The 20,044-nt window shown below is 38.2% G+C and overlaps 1 protein-coding gene across 1 annotated transcript in view; it reads right to left on the minus strand.

Moving 5' to 3' along the window:
* ctnnal1 (catenin (cadherin-associated protein), alpha-like 1) overlaps positions 1-20,044 on the minus strand; it is a gene marked incomplete in the record, with an annotated part of 58,486 nt that overhangs the window by 24,639 nt on the left and 13,803 nt on the right. The window contains 1 exon segment of the mRNA XM_014005660.1: positions 398-587. Within this exon segment, the coding sequence (XP_013861114.1) occupies positions 398-587 (190 nt within the window).

Here is a 20,044-nt window from a genome sequence, read left to right on the forward strand (position 1 = left end):
CTGTTTGACAGCAAGGCTGTCCAGACTGATAGAAATTTGCTAAAATTTGATAACACTGCAAGGCCTGAAGGTGACGCCTGACGCTTTATGAAACTGTCACAGTTTGTCTCCACAAAACACTGAAAACTAGCACAGCTCGCTGGCTGATGAGTTCCACACATACACAGTGGGAAACTCATAATGCCATAAAGTCTTCACAGTGCCAGTAAAAAAGAAAAAAAATAGCATTACCCTCTACAAGAAAGAAAATAGGCTTAGAGAATGAAGAGCCGTCAGCAGAGCAAAACAACCACATTTTCACAGAAAAAGACAAACACTCAACACTGCTTTAAGTTCAAACGCAGCAGTTTGGTAAAATGTCAAGCACTACAAAAGGTTCAAGCTAAAGGATGCCTACCTGCTCTGCGTGCCTCAAAACATGCTTGACCCATCTCATCTTTCAGCTCCTGGTTCTCGGAGGCGATGGCCTCGCCGACGGCAACGAAACGTCCCACCGCCACGTTCACTGCCTGACCCACCCTGTGGATCGCTGCCAGGGTGCGCTCAGACTTCTTTGGCTTGTCTTTGTGGTTGATCAGAGTTGTGATCTGCAGGAATTTAGAAAAGAAAATCAGGCATCAAATTCACATTTAACCCGAGAAATGAGCTGATTCTGGAGCAGCTAAAATGTAGCTGTTCGTGGTCCACAGCTGGTTGAACAGAGAAGTACAGAAGAAGCGCAGATGGATGGTTTAAATGATAACCGAAGGTATCAATTATAAATAGGTAGACCCAGTTRTCRTTAATTATTTATTGATTACCTTTACTCCTCTCCAGCTTGTTGCACAGTTAAGTGAGCGTTAAGTGTGTGTGAGCTAAACCATGTGGGTCAGGAAGTGGTGGGTGGTGATTTTAATTGGCACACAGCTGTAGGTGGTCCAAGAGGGGAAACTGTTACAGGAAAATCTCTGTGGGATGCAGAACACACACKCGCCAGTTCTGCGGAGCTCCGAGGGCTACTTGAACGAGCAGCATCCGGGCGAAGGAATGTGCGACACAGGTGGCTTTCCTCACAATTCTATCAGAATTATTACATTCAAGTGAGTAGATCTTGTTCAACTTGACATTTCCTTTAAAAGCTGTTACAATGAAAACTGCMATTATTCAGCAAACTTTGACAATAGTCCCTGACATGCTTGCTTTTGTAAAACAGAAAGATAAATTCCTTCTTTATGAGCTAATAAATGGTGTTTCCTTAATAATTTCCTGCTTAGTTTGCCTTTAATAGTGTAGAAAAAACTGGTATCCAAACAATCTGTTGCAGATGTTTTATACAAACACAATGTACGTGATATTTCATTTTGAAAACTTGGGTTCCTGAAGGCCCCAAAATACTCGATCTGAAGCCGAACAGTCGACGCACGGTCACGTTGTTGCTCAAGATTTGTTTTTGCACACGCCTCAGCCCATGAGACAAACCATGTTGAGCTCCTGGGAAACACCTCCTACTGTTGGTATTATCAGCATTGGGTTTCTTCCAGCTGGAGACTCCACGCTGATATCTGCTGCTTGGCCACAAATCTGTCACAAATAAAGTGCCACACCTTTTTTCCTCTGTGAGTTTTTGTCTATTTACCTATCTTTATATTGTAAGTGTCTGAAAGTGTCATATGGATGCACTTTCTGACAGCCTCGGACAGCTGCACCTCAAAACTATCCATGTTGTTTGGACGCACAATAATCAGCTTCAGGAAGCAAAATAATTTAAGCAAAATGCCACCATGGTTGTCTGATGGTTTCCTGCATAAACAAACCAGCTCACAAACTTCTGAATAATCGCAAAAATTACGCAATTTTCATCACGTAACTGTGACAAAGAAAGCTGATTTTGCAGCTTTGGATGGAGTATATTGAGTATATTGGCTTTGAGTCAATAGTCTTCCTGCAGGGTCACTAAGTGTACCCTGGATCCAAATCTCATGTAAACGGCAGATATCACATGCACTATGTGGTTCCCTTGGATGACATTAGGRATGCACCAACAAATCAACTGGTTAGCTAAACCAGACAATCTGAAAGTGTTAAAAAATGCTTTACTTATGTATTCTTAGCATGTTCAGCCCAATACCAGCATTTCTACAAGTGCTATTAAAGGAAAATTTATTCTGTTTAACGCTAATTCTTAAATGCACTACACACTCTTGTTTTTATTGAGAGATCTAGGCTATTTTTGATCATCTAAGTGTGTAATTTCATATCTTTGTGTGCCATGATTAAACTGATTAATTTATATGCATGATTCTGTCACAGCTCATCTCAAAACAGAGTGTACTTTTAAAAAGACAAGATTAGTTAAAAAGCACCTATCATCATACAACAGACCAACATATGGTTATTTATCTCTCATTAGATGGAAAGACTGTTGTAAATGGGTCTGGTCACAAGATAGACAAGACCCTCCCACTCAGTGTGACATTTTGCCCCTGAGGTGTGGCCAGACCCGGAAGATAAGGGATAAAATGTGTGGATTGATTTGATTCGATACCAAAATAATCTTAGACTGAATAAAGGTATGTATTTTGGTCCAGCTGAAGGTATTTGTATGGCTTTATTGCAATTTTATATTCAAGTCTAAATCTGAATTTGTCTCCTGGTTGGTGTGTCATCTCTCAGTGAAAACGTTTCTTACACCTGTACTTATCCAAAATGCCTCAATATTGCGATTGAATGTGTTACAGTTTACATTTCAAATGAAGTTTGTCAGTACCATGTTTAAGAAAATTAAACAAGTTGAAAGAAAAAATTATTGTGTTGTACATTTGATTTGATAGAGTTGGAGGGGCTGTAGGCCTATATGGAAGGAGAGCTGTTTGTAAAGTCAATGTATAATGTTTAGGTTCTAACTCAGTAAGTACTCTGTAGGTGAGTACTCAAAGTGAAGTACTCAAACTTGCACTCAGTTTGAGAAAAACTGGTATTGGGACACCCCTAATTTAAGCAGGTAATTCACAGTATCTGGTTTGCAGAGAGAGAAATCAGAATTGGCCAAAATCTGAATTGGCAGATCAACGAAAAATAAAATCAGAAATTGAAATTGGCCTGAAAAACTGCAGTAGGCGCATCTCCAGTGACTGTTACAAGCAAATCTGAGTGAAACTGTGGAAAAGATGCTACACTCAGTAAATATCAATTTATGTCTGAATGGCTCAAGGCCTTTTCTTTCATAAACCGATGAAGCCACTTATATAACACATTTTCAAAACTGTATAGGGGGCCTGGGTTGTAAATAAACCACCAGTAAAGTCGCCACTTTTCCTTTCTATAGCTCTATCATTTCTGCATCATCTGCGATACCATTTTGATTCAGATTACTGGCAGCAGCCTGCAAAAAACTGCAGTCTTTCCCATTCAGTTACGGATGTTTGAAAAGGAATGAATAAAAGAAAGGAAACTGTTTTACCAAAAAAAAAAACCTTTATGCTCTTTTTGTCTAAAACTCTCCCATCAGTATCCACCTGATGGCCTCACATTTCCAACACTTTGACAGAAGTTTCTACTTGTCATACTGCTTTTTTTTTTGCTATTTGTTGTCAGTCTGTCATTCTGCAGCAAGATCCTGACAGTTTGAAGTGCTCATTAAGCACTTCTTAGTCCATCAGTCGACATTTTTTATGTTTTATTCTGCCTTTTATTTCCTCAGTGCTAGAATTTCCCTTTGCTGCAAGGTGTTTATCAGTGACTCATCCATGCAGAATAGGTGATTTTTAGTTATTTATTTATTTTTTAGAAAACACCAATGATGACTGGCTGGACATTTTGCAGCCAACAAGAAATTAGGACACTGACACATGATTCAGATATACATCATACATAAACTTTATGTAATGCAACATGTTTAATGAATGTTCGAATGTCTGAATGCAGAAATATTCAAAAAGCCTGGCATTCCTTGAAGGAATGCAAATCCTCCACAGCTTCTCTTGCCACCACTTTTAGAGGAAGATCTTCTTGTGTTGAGAAAAGACTGAGTCGTAGCCATTTTGGTTAAACCTTGAAAGTTACATTAAGCACAATTTTATGATCACACAATAATAGTACGTGTTGTAAATGACTCAGCTACAACCACACCTATTTTTAGCCCGATACCTGTAAAAATWACTGAATTATGGCCAGTTTTGTGTCTTTATTTTAAGGTTAGTTAGCTGTGGCAGCCATATTAAATCAGGTTGACTCCAAAACGTAAGTCAGTTGGAAATGTTAATTCAATAATTACTTTCTGTGGGTTTCATTAAAACGGAACCACTGGTTCATGACATATTGTCACAAACGCTCTCACAACAAGCTTAAAATCCATTAAACCTTAAGGCGGCGAGCAATAAGCATAAATGTTTCCCGTTTGCATCCTAAAGAAGCTCAGAGCACGATGGAGGAAGAAAATCTGTGAGCTGCTGGAAAGAACTGTCAAGAGGAAGAGAAAGTGACCAAAATTTATAAAAACAACGAGACAAAGCAAGTCAAAGTGACACTTGACTACAAACATTCCTTTGTGCAAAGACTTGTTTTTCTATGTCCGAGTTAGATTAACAAGCTGAACATTGACGGAGTAAAAAAAAAAAAAAGGAAAACAAAGAGGAAAAAAAAGTCCCTGTAAAAACAAGCACTCACTGAGATTTCCTCCGTTTGGGATTACTAGGCACATTGACTGCTCTGTGCAAACAGGAAGCGAGCAGGGTGGAGAAAGCATAATATTGATCCAGTGCCATCACATAGGGCAAGCTTTTGTGTTTGTGTATATCAATGGAAACTTTGTGCAGGGAGGGAGAAAAGCGAACTTTTCTTTTGCTCTTTAAAAAGAAGGCAGAAAATATAAAAACTTTCTAAGTAAAATTAAAAATTTGAGTTGAGAAAAATGCTTCTTTTAAGGATTTCACAATGGATTTCTTTCTAGCAGCTGATTTTGACATTTGAGCATKTATTTTACAAATAAAAAATATAAATGACAAGAATGCAGGATATAGGTCTGAAATTTGGATTTAGCAAATTGTTATCATGAAGGAAATCCGACTATAACCACTGTGCTACATAAACATATCAATATACTGATTTATCAAACTTTGACTGTTCTCATGTGGACTTTATGCTAATAAAAKGTCACAATTCACGACAAACACCACACAAGAGAATAGCTGCTATTAACCTCCTCTGTTTCTGCTGGTGTGTTAAAGTCGGAGCCCAACAACTCTCTCAATTTGTCTTTTTTTCTGCACAATTAAGAGGAAAATTTACAAGGCTTTAAAAACAACAACATCAATGTGTAACTGTGAATAACCAAGTCCACCCACTGGTTAGCAGGAAATCTGGGCTGACACCTCAAGAACTCAGTGGCTGACCATAAATCAGAGGCTAACAAAMGCTGGAAACATTTGCGGCTGCCTCCCATGGCTGCAGACTCAGTCTCACTGAATGTCCATGCTGGGAGAAAGTTTGATTTTATCATTTATTCTGTCTCCTGACCTATTTTTCTTTCTTTTTTTTTTTACAGTTCTTGTTAACTTCTGCAGAAGAAAACTGCTCCTCTCAGATCAGTTTAAYGCCTCTTTTTCAGTCTGTATATTTGTGTCAATCACATCATTCAATAACTGCTAAATAGATCCTCAAACAAAAGCAGAAAGATAGGAGTGAGTGTGAACAAGCTTGGACCCTCTGGGGGCTTTTAATAAACACACAATGTAGATGTTCATTACAGCTATTGCTTGTTTGGTGACTTTTAAGATGGCCTACTTGCGTTCCTAATTTATTCCACAGATTGCCATTAAGAAGTACTTAGTCTGCAGACCAGGATGAGTAAAGAGGAAGCTTTTATTTAAAGAAAAAAAACACAAAGATGAAAGTTTAAATGAGAAACAAAAATAAATAATATGACTTTTGGCTAAACTAGCTATTTTCCATTAAGGGTGGCTTTTTTAGGCAAAAACACACTTTAATTTTATCAGTAATTATTTGATTTTTCCTTAATTATTCCCCYCCCTCCAATCCCCAGCTCCTTCTGTTAGCTGAGGAGCTTTATGTTTGTTCCATTTTCACCTGTTTCAGTAGCTTAGAGTGGAGAGAGTATTCTGGCAGTAAGGCTAAACACACCAATGACATAGTTTCTACTGTATAATCCTTTCAAAATAAGATACAACAGCAGAAACAGATGCTTTCCAGAAGGGTGGTGGTGGGTGCTGTCTTGAAAAAAGTACATCAACTGGAAAAGCACCGTTAAGAAACAACTTGGCATGTCACTACAAGGTGCTGGTGTAAAAGAAAAAACAAGGAAAAAAAAAACTATATCAGCACTATGGAACCATTTCTGACAAAAACAACTGTTTTCTTTTGTCAATCCAAGTATTCACTTTCTTGCTCGTACATTATTTTTTTTTTGTGCAAGACAGAAATAATTGGCCACCTGTTCGTCCAAAGAAAGACAAAGCAGAGAGAAAAATAAAAAGAAACGAAGCTCGAAGTCTTGCTTATGTTCAACAAACAGATTAAACTGCAGGTCTCATTTCAGCCAATTACAACACAAAATAGATCAGCGTTGCACCAAAACCAGCAACATTCTAGAAACAGCAAACGATGAGGTGAAATTAAAAGCATTTTTTAGTGTGTAGATAAAATTTAAAAAGCACAGATACTCGTCCTAACTGCGTGAATTTCTTCTTTTTTTTTTACTCCTTCAACCTGAACCGTGGTGTCCTTGAMAAAAAGCCAAGTTTTTGTTCAGCCTTTATTCATGCAAGGGTATGCGGCTATTCACTGGAGACACTGTGTGTGTGGGGGGTGGGGTGGGGGGTTAAGGAACATAAGAGGAAAAGGATGAAAGTTGTGGTGAACAAGCACTTTAATGGGTTCACAACTTCTCTKCAAATTGGCTGCAAGCTGACCCAGGTTCAATGCAGCATTGATAGTCCTGAATCTGAGGAGGCGMAAAGGGTGGAGAGAGCAGATGGTGATTCGTGAGAGAGGACATGTTAGAACAGCATCCCCCTTTACCTTGCCTTTGTTCTATCTCTTTTGTCACGGAATCGCTGATGTCGAGCATCTATCTTTCAGATTTCCCTTCATTTGTGACTCTGCAGACCTACATTCTTTAGKGAACGATGTAAAACCACAGCGGCAGAAACTTGGACCAATGTCGTTTCACCATCCATCTTACTCAAGAAAAACATACAACTCATGCAGCTATGTGCTCCGTCAAACTCCTGGAAAAGGAGCTCACTTATTGCAGCTATTTTTAACCACAACACTTGCTGCAGTTGCAAACAACAAATTGAAGAAAATGGTCCAAACGAATGTGGTATATTTTTCTGGGGACCGGTTCTATCAGGCTACCAGCCAATCAAGAAGAATATTCTGTAGCAATATGTCATGCCCTTCAATATGCTCCATGGGCTACCTACAGACTCACTGGAAAGAGTTAAGCAATTGGATGACATTAAAAGTTTTGGTGTACCTTGTTAACTGAGTAAGGTGTCTCTGCAGTAAGTTTTGTCCTGTGGGCGGAGACGTCCCTGCTCGTGATTGGCGGAGGTCTTAATGTGGACAGAGATGACCTGAGACGTGATTGGTTGGATTGACRGTGGGGTTTGAGGAAGCTGGAGGCAGCGGGGACTAGCTTGATCGAGTCAGGCAGAAAGCAACATGCTTTTWAAGCTAAATTTTAGTCATAACTTGAGAAAAGGAAAGTGCTAGCTGCACAAAATTTGAACGTCKTACATGTGAAAGGATGTGTAACAATATGGCTTGGTTAAAACATCCCTAGCCAGCCTGTAAAAAGATAGCTAAAAATCAATATTTTTTTACAGGCTGGTTAGGGATGTTTTGACCGAGCCATATGGTTACACATCCTTTCACATGTAAGACGTTCAAATTGCSTGCAACTAGCACTTTCCTTTCTCAAGTTATGACTAAAATTAATCTAAAAAAAACATTTTACTTCCTGCCTGACTCGACCAAACCCCCGCTGCCTCCAGCCCAAATCAAATTCTGGAAGTGGTCATTCAACCAGATCTGTTACAAAAGGACAACTGATATTACCAACTTTTAAAAACTGTTACGGCCAGAGGTCTTTCTTCTATGTTTATACTAAAGCATGGAATGACGTTCCTCAAAACATAAAGTCCATTTCAAAACCCTTTAAGAAGAATCTTGTCTGCCATCTGCTGGACACTTTTTGTTGTGCTCATATTTAGACATCTGATTTTGCAAATGCTGCCTTTTTGAAATTTGGTATGCTTGTTTGTCTTTGTGTCTATGGTGTAATAATAATGATGTGATTGTGATGTTGTAATTCTGAGTGTTTTATGTGCTGCAGATAAGGAACCTGCTGTAAAACAGCAATTATGCTGAGTCAGGCTTGATTTTTAATAATCTTTTCCTGTTAAATAAATAAATCAAATCAAATCAAATCATACCCCACCGTCAATCCGACATCTCTTGGGCCATCTCCGCCCACATCAACACCTTGGCCAATCACGAGCAGGGACGTCTCCGCCCACATTAAGCCCTTGGCCAATGATGATTTGGGCCGTCTCCACCCACAGGACAACAGTTCTGCAGAGACCCCTACTTGTGTTAACTTAAATCCAGAAGTCTGCAGTTTACTGTAGCTCCAAGGTACATGTTTTAAACGACCACGATTTCCTTGGGTATTAAGTTGAATAAGAGCAGCTGACATTTTGTAAGTTTTCCTCTAACAAACCTGCAGAAAAGGTTCATTTCACAAATCTGTACATTAAAAACTATTTATCTAGATGTGTTTCATTCCATATGCCTTTGGAGCACATTTGTACATTCAGAAAATGAAAAGGTAAAGCAGAATTTTTACTTTTACTGTTTGTAAATGAACGTTTTTACTGTTTTTCTATAAGTTTCTTAAAACTTAGAGTGCAGCCTACCAATAGGTTTTGTCAGTTTTAGATGTTTCAATGGTTTCTAAGGACCCAAAAAAAAAAGTGATGCAATTTCTTATTTCTTATTATGATAAAAATGTTTCCAAGTGAAAACTATCCTTTTTCTCGTGAATTAGATTCCTTTCTATGTAGACAACCAATAATGCTAATGTGGTATTTTTTGTCATGTTATCTAAACTGCTGTAGGCCYGTTGCTCACTGAGCCATTTTTCGTCATTTAAATAAAGCCCGGGCAGCAGACAGAGACAGTAAACATGATTGCTGAGGAGGCGGGTGACACGTGACCAAAAGGCTACAAATCAACAAGACGAGCACATGACGTGAACTTTAGCCCACTCATGTATGCCAACAGACACACAGCCAGCGAGACAGACAAGCATGTGAGGACACTGATGCAGACAGACAGACGGAGGRGAAGTGGGAGTGTAATAAGGCTGTTTGATACACAGGAAGGCAAACAGAGAGAAGGACTTGCAGACGATCTGAATGAAACACAGGRGCAGCAGCTGAATGAGTCTAGATTCCTATCAGACTCTACCCTGCTGTAGTTGTGTCAGAAAAGGRCACTGTTTGGCCTTCAAGCTTAGGTTCAGCAATCAGGGCTGACATTTGAATATGTAGAGAGGCGAAACGAATCTACAGCAAACATCATCCGAGAATAATAACTACCTGCAACCCGGTGAAGAACCAGAAGAATATCCTGCAAGTATCAGTGCTCTTTCCTGACCCTGAATGGTGCTTTGATTATAAACAGAAAGCAATTGCARTAAGATATAGTTGGTGCTAATAACCCATTTTCTTCATTTTATTGTTACAGCTAATGTATGTTTCATATGAATGCTGCATTCATCTTTTTATACATTTTGTCCCTGTTTAGAGTCAAGGGGAGCTGGAGACTAGAGGCATTTTTACATTGTAATGCTCGGCTCGGCTCGGCTCGGCTCAGTTCAGTCGGCCTGGACTTATTCTACCCTGGTTGTGTTTCATTGAGCAGAGMGCTGCCTCGATGTGGGCAGGATCATAACATTAAACATGCAGAATCTTATTTTGTTTTATTTGSGACACAACAATATAGGAGTACACCAAACTCGAAGGAAAAGTACAGAAGGCTGTACCGATTCATCCCGATATGACATTTAAGACAAGAGGGCATGACGACAGAGAATGGTGAGATAATGGTTGCTAATGGCAGCTTGTTGTTTGGTAACTTGTTTAKTTAAACGTGACAAAATGTTATAGCTGCTGCAAAAATTTCAAGTAAAGTTAGTCTCATCTGTGTGACATAACCCCCCAACCCGGTCAGTGAACCAGTCAATGAGCAGCAGTTGCTGACGTCAAACATCCTCAAAGACGAACTACCACACATTCACGAAGACTACAGTCATTTTGTATGCCTCATAAAAAAATTCCATGTTTAAATACCAATGTGAACATTTTTTTAGCTCTCACAGATTGAAGACTGTCCTACAAAAGGTCCACAAAACATCCATCGACACAGTAGATCTGTACTTGGCTAAACTCCATCAGCCATGAACTGTAAAATACAGCCTCCATCTKCCTTTGAAATATCAAGTTTTTAGCAGCTTATTTTATCAATAATGTTCAGGTAAACTCTGAGCGCAGCATGTGATAACTTCAACTAGCAAGAAAAGTCTGGTAAATAATGTTTCAAACAGTCCTTGGTTCTTTGCCCACTGAAGAACGCCAAGGCTGCAACGACTGTATGATGGTAGAGGATGAGAGACAGAGAGAGAGAGAGAGAGAGAGAAAAAACTGCTACTGAAACACACAGCTCGCATTCACCAGAACACAATATGTCTTTTCATTACTCTTCGCTCACGTAATTCTGTGGATAGAAAGTGGGCGGGAGGGAGACAGTGAGACAGAGCGAGACAAAGAGAACGTCAGTGAAGGGGTCAGCTTAGGAGAGAAAAGATGAATCTTGACCATGGAAAAACTGCTGAGTCAAATTCACTTTAACTATTCATCTGCCTTTTCTCCAAAGCACCTGAAGATAAACCTAAAAATAAGATCAAAACRGATTACATCCACATCCACATATGAGAGATGAGGATCACGGGGTAGTGCCCCATAACAAAACCTAAAATGTGTAGATTTGTTTGTTGTCAATTTGAAATTAGACCTCAAGATACGAGAATAAAGACACAGGRTAACAGTGATGTCACTGACAATCATTAATGATGGACATTAAACTGTTCTGACTTCAGCGGGTTGGCTTTAAACACAAATTCTACTAAAATTTCAATCATTACCCTGGAGAGAAACATGGACAGACGTGATCTYGTTTCAGATTGGGTACAAACAAGGAAGCAAAATAGGTGTTTATCACATCATTATGTTCATTCTCCTTCTGTCAGAATACAAAAATAATCTGTAAATCAAAGCTTTAAAAAGCAAGCAAGACTCATCAGAACATACCAGCTGCTAGTTAAAGTAATGGTTTGTGATTCATATCTTTTATATGATCAAGAGTTTAAAAAAAATCGCATTGATGTTCAAAGTTATCCAGTTTTTCTTTCAAGCTGAAGGGGGGCATCCTTGACCTTTGTCATCTGAAATGTTTCCCTTTATGACTCAGCATGCTAGTTTGTCAGACACTCTTCTGTCTAATAGCTTTTTTTTAGAACAGTACATAAATGGAAACTGGAAAGTTACAAAAATAAACAACAATGTTCACAATCTGGTCAATCTGTTGCTTCTTTAGCACCAGTCTAACAGCCAATCAGCTGCACATTTAAGCAAAGAAATAAAAAACAAATTGAGACTTTCCAAGGGACCTCTCACTGTCATTTACACGGCAAATATAATCCCACTTATTGCTCGGTTAATACAGCTTTGCTCCGCCACAGTTCAAGTGCTTCCCTGAAATTTCCCAAAGACGAATTTTTCAAACAGAAAGACGGAAGGGTGGCCAGGGGATCTCAGATTCCATTTTTTAAAGATTGTTTCGAGGAAGAGCTGTGGGATTTATTTTTTCTTTCGTTTATTATTTTTTTCGCAGCAGACGTACCATTTGGTAGTGTTTCCACTCAGGAAACAGAAGCTCAGAGGAAAGCAGCGAGGCCCGTGTGCTACCTGGTACTCCATCACTGCTGTCTAAAAATAATGGCTGTACTCTATCAAACTTTAAGCAGACTCTGAGTCACTTTGACCTGAGGTTATGGCACTTTATATGTATGACAAATACTGATAAGCCCAATCAAATAAATCATTACTAAAGCAGTCATTGTTTACAAGTTCATAATATTTACCAATATCCACAAGATGCCTACATCGTATTTGAGCACAAATACTCAAAAATAAATTAGTGCGGGGAAAATGTGACCAWACTAATCAGGTTTGTTAATGCACACACTGACAGTGACACATAATCTCTCTTGAAAGTGTAGCACTGCTCCAGTGTAATCAGTTAGGCCGATACGAAGTGCGGGAAGCCCAGAGGAACCAGGAGCTGATAAGAGCAAATGATAAACCTGGGAGAAAATACAGATGGACAGCTGTGATGAAGAGATACGGAGACGAGTGGCAGAGGACATACAGTATATAAGGAAAAGATGGCCGATGACTGAAAACAACAGAAAAGCACAATACAATGCAAAATGAGTCTTTACCAACAAAGTCTGATAACATCTGAAAACGTATCTGTCAAAAATGACTCTGTGGATGGACGAGATGAGAAAACGAGAATAAATCTGGCCTCTGATTCTGTAGCAGCTGGAAGGGAAAACATGGCTGCAGATCAATTCTGGCTCCGTTAACCACAATTCAGAGTTAACCAAGATGAGAAGAGAATCAATCCCTTCTGTTTGCAGTGCACCCAACCATGATGCAAAATCCCACTTCCTGACATTGTTTTACTTTAAAATCCATAGCAGTTACTGATAAAAAAATCATCAGGCAATAAATAAATGATGTTCATTCTTAGTTAGGAAATAAATACCGAGAAGTTTTAACTTTTGAGCATCGGCTGTTTATGAAATACCACAGAACAGATATATGGGGTCACAACAATGAATCAGAAAAGGTAAAAAAAAAAAAGAAGAAATTAACACTAAAACTACATTCAATTGCAAAAGAAAAAAAAGAAACCCAGGATGCTTTAGGTGCTTACATATTTGAAGCTTCTGGAARGTAGAGGCAAATACAGTAAATCGATTTAAAACAGCAGATGATATAAAAAGTTATAGATTGTAATTCCTTGTAAGTGTTGTAACATGCAAACTGGAGCCAATTACAAAAAAAATTTTTAAACAAAAGCTTTGAAGTACTCAAGTCAGCATTAAACTTCAAATGATCAAAAATGACTTCAGAAATGCTCTGGAAAATGTTGCATAAATCAAAATTAATGAGCTAAACAAAGAAACAGTCATTTTGAAATAAACACTCTCTGGCTCGTGGGAGCACTGTTACCATTATCTGGTGTGGACTGTGCCTTTAAGTTAGCTTTTATTAATTTTAGCCTCTTACAACTGTGGTATGCAAGGTGCAGTTCTTCAAGGAGTTATTGTTTAATATATTTAACTTTAAATCCTCATTTAGTTTTAAATCTTTTGTCTTTGTGCATCATTTTTACACTCTGACATCCTAAAATGTTTGAGATGTTCATAACAGCCAATATGTCAAATAAATCATTAATCAAACAACTTACATTTAATATTTGACAAATGTGCATCCATACTTTACTGAGAATGGACTAAACTTTCTCCACAAGTATGTGGATGATGATTACAAAAATACACTCTAAACTGACGATCACAATCTTTTTCACAGGCATAAAAAAAAGTTTTGCAGTATTAGAAATGGCTGAAAATGTTGCATAAAGTATCAAACTTTCCACTGAAAACAGCAAGGAAGCAAATCAGTCTGACTTGTCATGTCAGCTTATAATAAACTAAAAAAAACTTGACAGAAAAGCAACGCTAGAAGGTAAAACCTCAGAAAACTTGACTTTAAAGACAGTTTATTATGAAGATATAACTTTTTTAAGGTGGAATCTTGACACTCAGACTGACAGCAAAGGCGTCTTTGATCTCAGCTAGTTTTTTTTGTCAAACATCCAGGAAGTAAAATCAAAAACATCTCAGACTGAGGTGGATCAGATCCCACCCTTTTGGAAATGTACACCACATTCAGATACAGGCTTCTTCAGGCTACAGTGGCCTCTCTCTTTTCATAGAAGACCAGGTGATTTCATGTGACGCTTTTCCCCACAAGCCTTTTACAATGGTATGTTTGTAATTTAATCTGGGAAACAAAGTGTAACAAAAAGCAGAAACGGACCAAAGGAACACATCAGATAATATCTATGTGTGACGTCTTATAGCCTTGTGTTACATTTGTTTGCCGATAGGATCAGGGACATTTTCAAACTTCCAATCAGACAACCAAACACATCCCCCCCGCTTTTGTTCATTATTGTTCATTGTTAGCCAGGTTTGGGAGTTACTTGCAGGCCTTGCAGCTTAAATCTGATTCCAGGCTGAACGTCACAGAGGAGAGCAATGAGGTTTCACTTTGTGACCACCTTGCCTATGTTTGTGTGTATATGTGGATCAGCCATAATACACATAAAATGGTATTTTCTGGGCCAGATAACATTGTATCATGAGCCTCTGGGCTTTGAGGTTGACATATCTGTTGTAGAAAGTACTGAGAAGAGAACCAATGTAAAGTCCACCATGAAACAACTTTAAATAAAAAAGTTCAATAAATTTAATCAGTTTTAAAGGAAATTGCTGCAGCAAGTTTCTCTGAAACCTCTGAGCCAGGAAAACCAGAGTGTGACCTGCAGCGATATTTGGGCTAATTCGGATCGAATACAAAACCACATAGCAAGGCTCTATTGTATTCTTCATTTCAGGATGGGTTGTAACCTTCAAAGAGCTGAAACTGTTAATGTAAGAAACCCACCCACATCCTCTATCCAATGCAATTCAGACAAGTATGATCTAAAACCCATACTGAAGACTTACACTTTAAAAGTGCCAGCTTCACAAAGCGGCCTTCTGGGAGTACAACACGCTGCAGATTTTTTTTAAAAAAACACCCGAGTGCAGCACTTATAGCTGCACACTGCAGTGACACAAAGCAGCTGCCACAGTGAAAAATTTGCAGCTTGGTCATTTTTTTTGACATGCCATGATGACAACTAGGGAACAGTTCATACAAACCACTGCCCCCCACTATCCTCAGTAGCCTCCCCCTTCCACCCAGGTCGCCCTCATGCTGAGCTCTGTTTAATGAGTAAGTAATTGTATAAAGTCCTAAAGAGAATAATCCTAACAGCTTGTGCTCAGTCTAAAAAAAAAACATTCCATCAGTCATCATGATGGGTAATTACAAGTAATGGACAAATAATGGTGTGCGGTGAACAGCGTGTGAAAAGTGGCTTAACCAGACTGTGTTCCAGCCTCTGTTGATGGCCTTTAACGCTACATTTATAGAAACTTTATGTTGCTGAATAAAGAGTAAAAAAAAAAAAGTTTGGCTTTGTGTGTATATCTCATAAAAACTGACCCCAGAACTGCTCCAGGTTATCCGTGTTTTTAATTTTAAAGATTCTGAAGATTTATCTTCAAATATAAAAAAGAAAGGGGGGTCTAAGAAATTGTTTGCTGGAGAGAACTCAACATTCTCACAAAACAATCATTTCAAAACATGAACGAGAGAGAAAAAAAGAATTCTAAAAATGTGGAATTACTTGAGGGTTTGATGTTAGGAAAATGTCAAATAAAATAACCGCATTCCACTTTTTCTTTTAGACCCAACAGAACCGTCAGTGCAGAGGAATCGTAGCTGAGCTGGAAGAATTGTTAATTAAAGTAGTAAACAAACTAAAGAGAGGATGTTGTCCTAGGGGAAAGTGGTAAGCTCACGCATACCAGCCAGCATGGTGTGCCTGAGAGTCTCACTCTTTGCGACTCTGACCTTTGACCCTAGCCTTAATTCCCATATAAAGAATCCAGACACAATTTTAGACACTACACACACCAATGCACATTGTAGGAGGCTGAAACATGAGCTCTGGAAGGAATGCAGCCCCCCTGACTTCTGCCTGCATAATGACTTATGTTGCTCAGATTCTTGAACATGTTTAGGGCTTCGGGGACATGCTTTCACTACATAACACGCATGCCTGTGTATTAATCACTCTTTTTTTCTCCTGGTCTTCATTTCAAATAGGTAAAATCAAAACCAATCAAAAATTATTAATTTCGACAGATATGAAATGCTTACTGGTATATTGTGATACGTTTTTCAGCCATATARCCCAGCCCTACCTGGATTAAGACTAAATGACACATGTACAAACCCCCGGCAACATTGGAGCCAAGATTCACTAGATGTTTGACTACATAACCAAATGAATGTGGCTATAACTTTGTAGAATTACAAAAACTAAGTTAAGAATAGGACATTTCAAGAAAAATCCCCTTTCGGATTTGTGACTAATTATRTAGTTTTCTGCAAATATTCGGAACTTGCAGCAAATTGTGTTATTCACACTTTGTCATCACAGTCAAGCGAGCAGGATACATATGTCCCGATACAACTTTTTCTCTTCCGATACCAATATTGCAGCCTTGAGCATTGGCCGATACCGATATCGACCCGATACAATTTCAGAACAAATCATACATACTTTTATTACTTATTTTGTAGTGTTGAATGTAAAAAAAATCTTGCTCAAGTCAAACAGTTAACATTAGGTAATAACAGTAGGTATGAGAAAAGCCGATCTATTTATAATTAACCAGATACATCTTTTTTTTTTTACCTAAACATAAGAATATTCTACATTAAAATAAAATAAATAAGAAAATAAAATATAAGACCCTGAACAATTACCTTAAAATATAATAAAAAACAAACTATACTTTCAAAGTGTAAAATAACAATTCAAGATCACTTAAATTATTTATCTGCATCCAAGAGCTCCTGGATGGAAATCCTGGAGTGGACTCCTTATTTAGGAAATTTTAGATGCAGGCCGATATAATTCGATACTCATTTTTTGGCTAATATCAGACTGATTTATTGTATTGGTAATGGACCGGGACACCCCTAGTAGTGAATAAATATTTCCTAATTACAATGTAAATTTAGTATCATGTGGTTGCTGTGGCAGAAATGATAATAGTCTTGTCAGAAGTAGCCTAGAATGCCCTGGAAGCGTTACRGCTAGTTTATTTGCCCTCACAAATAAAACAGAATTGTACGAAAATAAAATTAACAKTAATGAAATCTTTCGTCTTAAACGAGCAGTTAGTTAATCAGTCAGGTCAGAATTCAACTGTTTCTCTGCATCAGGTTGTTCAAAGAGTTACTTACTCTATAACAATACCAATGTTWATTGTTCATAACCTTTCCACAGAACCCCTTTTTTTAAAAAGATCGGAACTACTGCTTTTATCTGAATCAGTAACTCCCACGTTCAACACAAAAAGCACATCAACAACTCCTTTTACAAGTGTAGACAACAGGTTCAATAAAGCATCCTAAACAACCAGAACTTTATTTATAGGAGTTGAGTGACTGTAACTTATTTATAAGTGTTGGCATCGAGTTTGTGTCATTAAGCACAGACTGGGCTCTGTTTCCTGGATGGCTGGCCCCAGCTGTCACCCACCGGCGCCAGTCATCCGGAAACAGTGACAAGACTAGAACACCTTCCCCATACTGATAGGGTGAGGTATCGCTTTATGAATGAGGGAAGTGTTTCATTGGAGTTGATTCAAACGACATGCGTTTCTGTGGCAACTTGACTCTGTTGATAAGACTCTCTTTGGCTGGCCTTAAGAACCAAAATTAGTCTTCATTTCTCTGCTTCACTGGCTTTCAAAGCAAAGAATGTGATGCAAATAAATCAGTAAGCTATACTGAGTTACATAAGATCTGCTACAGACATTTATGTTTCAAACATCCAAACTTTACACCAGCCTGAGAAAATCAGGACACTTTTAAAAGCTGCTTTATTCTGAAAACTATTTGAGAACAAAACCAGTTTTTTTTTTCCAGAGTAGCGAATCTCTGTAATCTTATCCGTGTCATGTTAAAAACACATTGTCCCAGCCATTTCTGGTATGAAATCTTTTCACAAGGCTTCAGATTCTATTTCCATCAGTACARCATTGAAATGACTTCAAAACACATTTTCCCTGAAGGTATGTGACGATCAGACAAGGGATGTTAACAATACCATCATCGGGATCACTTTTGAGTGCTCTCTGTCAAAAGAAGAGACATCCAAATCTGGCTCAACTGGTTGCACGTTATTATTCACATCACTCTTGTTAGGAGTCAGTACAAAACCATGGACCGTGTCTTCGTTTACAGTAGCAAAGCAAAGGGATTGCATTAAAAGAGGAAAACGTAAAGCTGAGTTTCTGAGCTTTGTGCACAACCTGTAGCCTCTGGCGAGGTTTTCAGGAGGATGCATAATTAATTCAGTGATATGGTGACAGAGGACTCTCTAGAGAGGGTGAGATTAAAAGCAAGAAGGGTGAGAAACCAAAACGAGAGAGCAACAGCGTAAGATGCATGTGACAAGAAAACTAAATCTGCAAATTGAGCAGAGGAACAGCGGACGGTCAGAAGGCATACAAACAAGGGGCTGCAGCATCTTACATACAAATAATTTCTTACACAAACAACCAGCTTATCAGCAGGGAGAATCCAACTTTGAAGTGACTAAACGTTGAGCCCCTTAACAATCCAATGTACAGTGCAATTTATATTTCATAAAATCGAATCTAGGGCCTTGCATTCCTAGAATTCAATGATATCAATCACCTCCTTTCATGCCAGTGTTTTAGACTGAGATCATTCTATGCTGGGAAATGACTCAAACTTTAATGTGTTGTGTGAGCTTTTATGCAATATTGCAAGATCTTGTTAAATTAAGAGTATGTGTAGGAAATGATGCTAAGCTACCAAGACATCTTGTTTTTAGTTCCAAATCTGTAATGTTGAGTGAATTGTAGCCATTTTTTGGTTTGTTTGCTAAGTTCGATTGGCTGTGGTGGCTATCGTTAATCAGCTTCACTCCAAGAGTTGAAAACGTTGAATGACCACTCTCCAAGAATTTCATTAAARTCCATCCAGCACTTCCTAAAATAAGCTTTTGATGTTGATCCAAAACACTTTAAAGCTGAAATACAAAAGAAAGAAAAATGCAAATGTAGGCCTACAAATTGAAATTACTATCGCTTATTTTTACAGAAGACAATATAAATTATTTGTGCATGATATAATTGTACAATACCATATGTTACAAACTTCATTAATCCCAGACCAACAATTAGCAAAGATGCAAACTTAGGCCCTGTTTGAGACTGGTCTCTGCAAATGCTAAGTTTACTGGGTTGAATACGCAAAAAAAAATCACCCGATTACATGGAACCACTGCAGCAATGTACTAGGCAGGGTTGCCAAATGGGACATAATAAAGTATTTTACTGCTCCTTTAAAAAGCTGGTGTTGTGTACACAATCGGCCGGACCGCAGGAAAAAACCTGCAGTTTCACACAAAATCGGCATCGTGTAAACGGGGCCTTAACATTGAAAATGCCTCAGAAGAGCTAATGCAGTTAGCATCTTATCACTGAATTTATACATAAATGAATGTTTCAAAGCCATTAACAAAAACAGTCATATAGCTTTAGCTGTTGTGTACAAACTTAAATTCTTTAGGGTTCAACAAAGAAAAAAACAAGAGATGTGAAACCCCAGCTTTACTGCAACATGTTTTAAAACAACTTGTTTGCAAGTTCTTATCTCTTGTTCTGTCTTTCAATGTGAGGAACAGGGTGAAACCAGCTGACACAAAATAATCTCAAAACTGACATTAAATCATCGTTGGTGGGTGGCACCATTTGTGTAGTTGAAATCGGCAAATAAAAAAACTTGCATTAGGCTGCACCCCAACCCTAATAAAAGAGGAAGTGATGGCGAAAACCACGTTCACAAAACTGAAGTTTTGTAGACAACCTGCTGCAGAGCGGTAAGAATCAGACACATATTTATTGATTTATTAAAAGATTCATTATAGATCTAGAACAAATAAAAGGTCAAACAAGTGAGATATATGT

The sequence above is a fragment of the Austrofundulus limnaeus genome, unplaced genomic scaffold (assembly GCF_001266775.1).
Source record: "Austrofundulus limnaeus strain Quisiro unplaced genomic scaffold, Austrofundulus_limnaeus-1.0 Scaffold32, whole genome shotgun sequence".
In the NCBI taxonomy this organism is placed as follows: domain Eukaryota; kingdom Metazoa; phylum Chordata; class Actinopteri; order Cyprinodontiformes; family Rivulidae; genus Austrofundulus; species Austrofundulus limnaeus.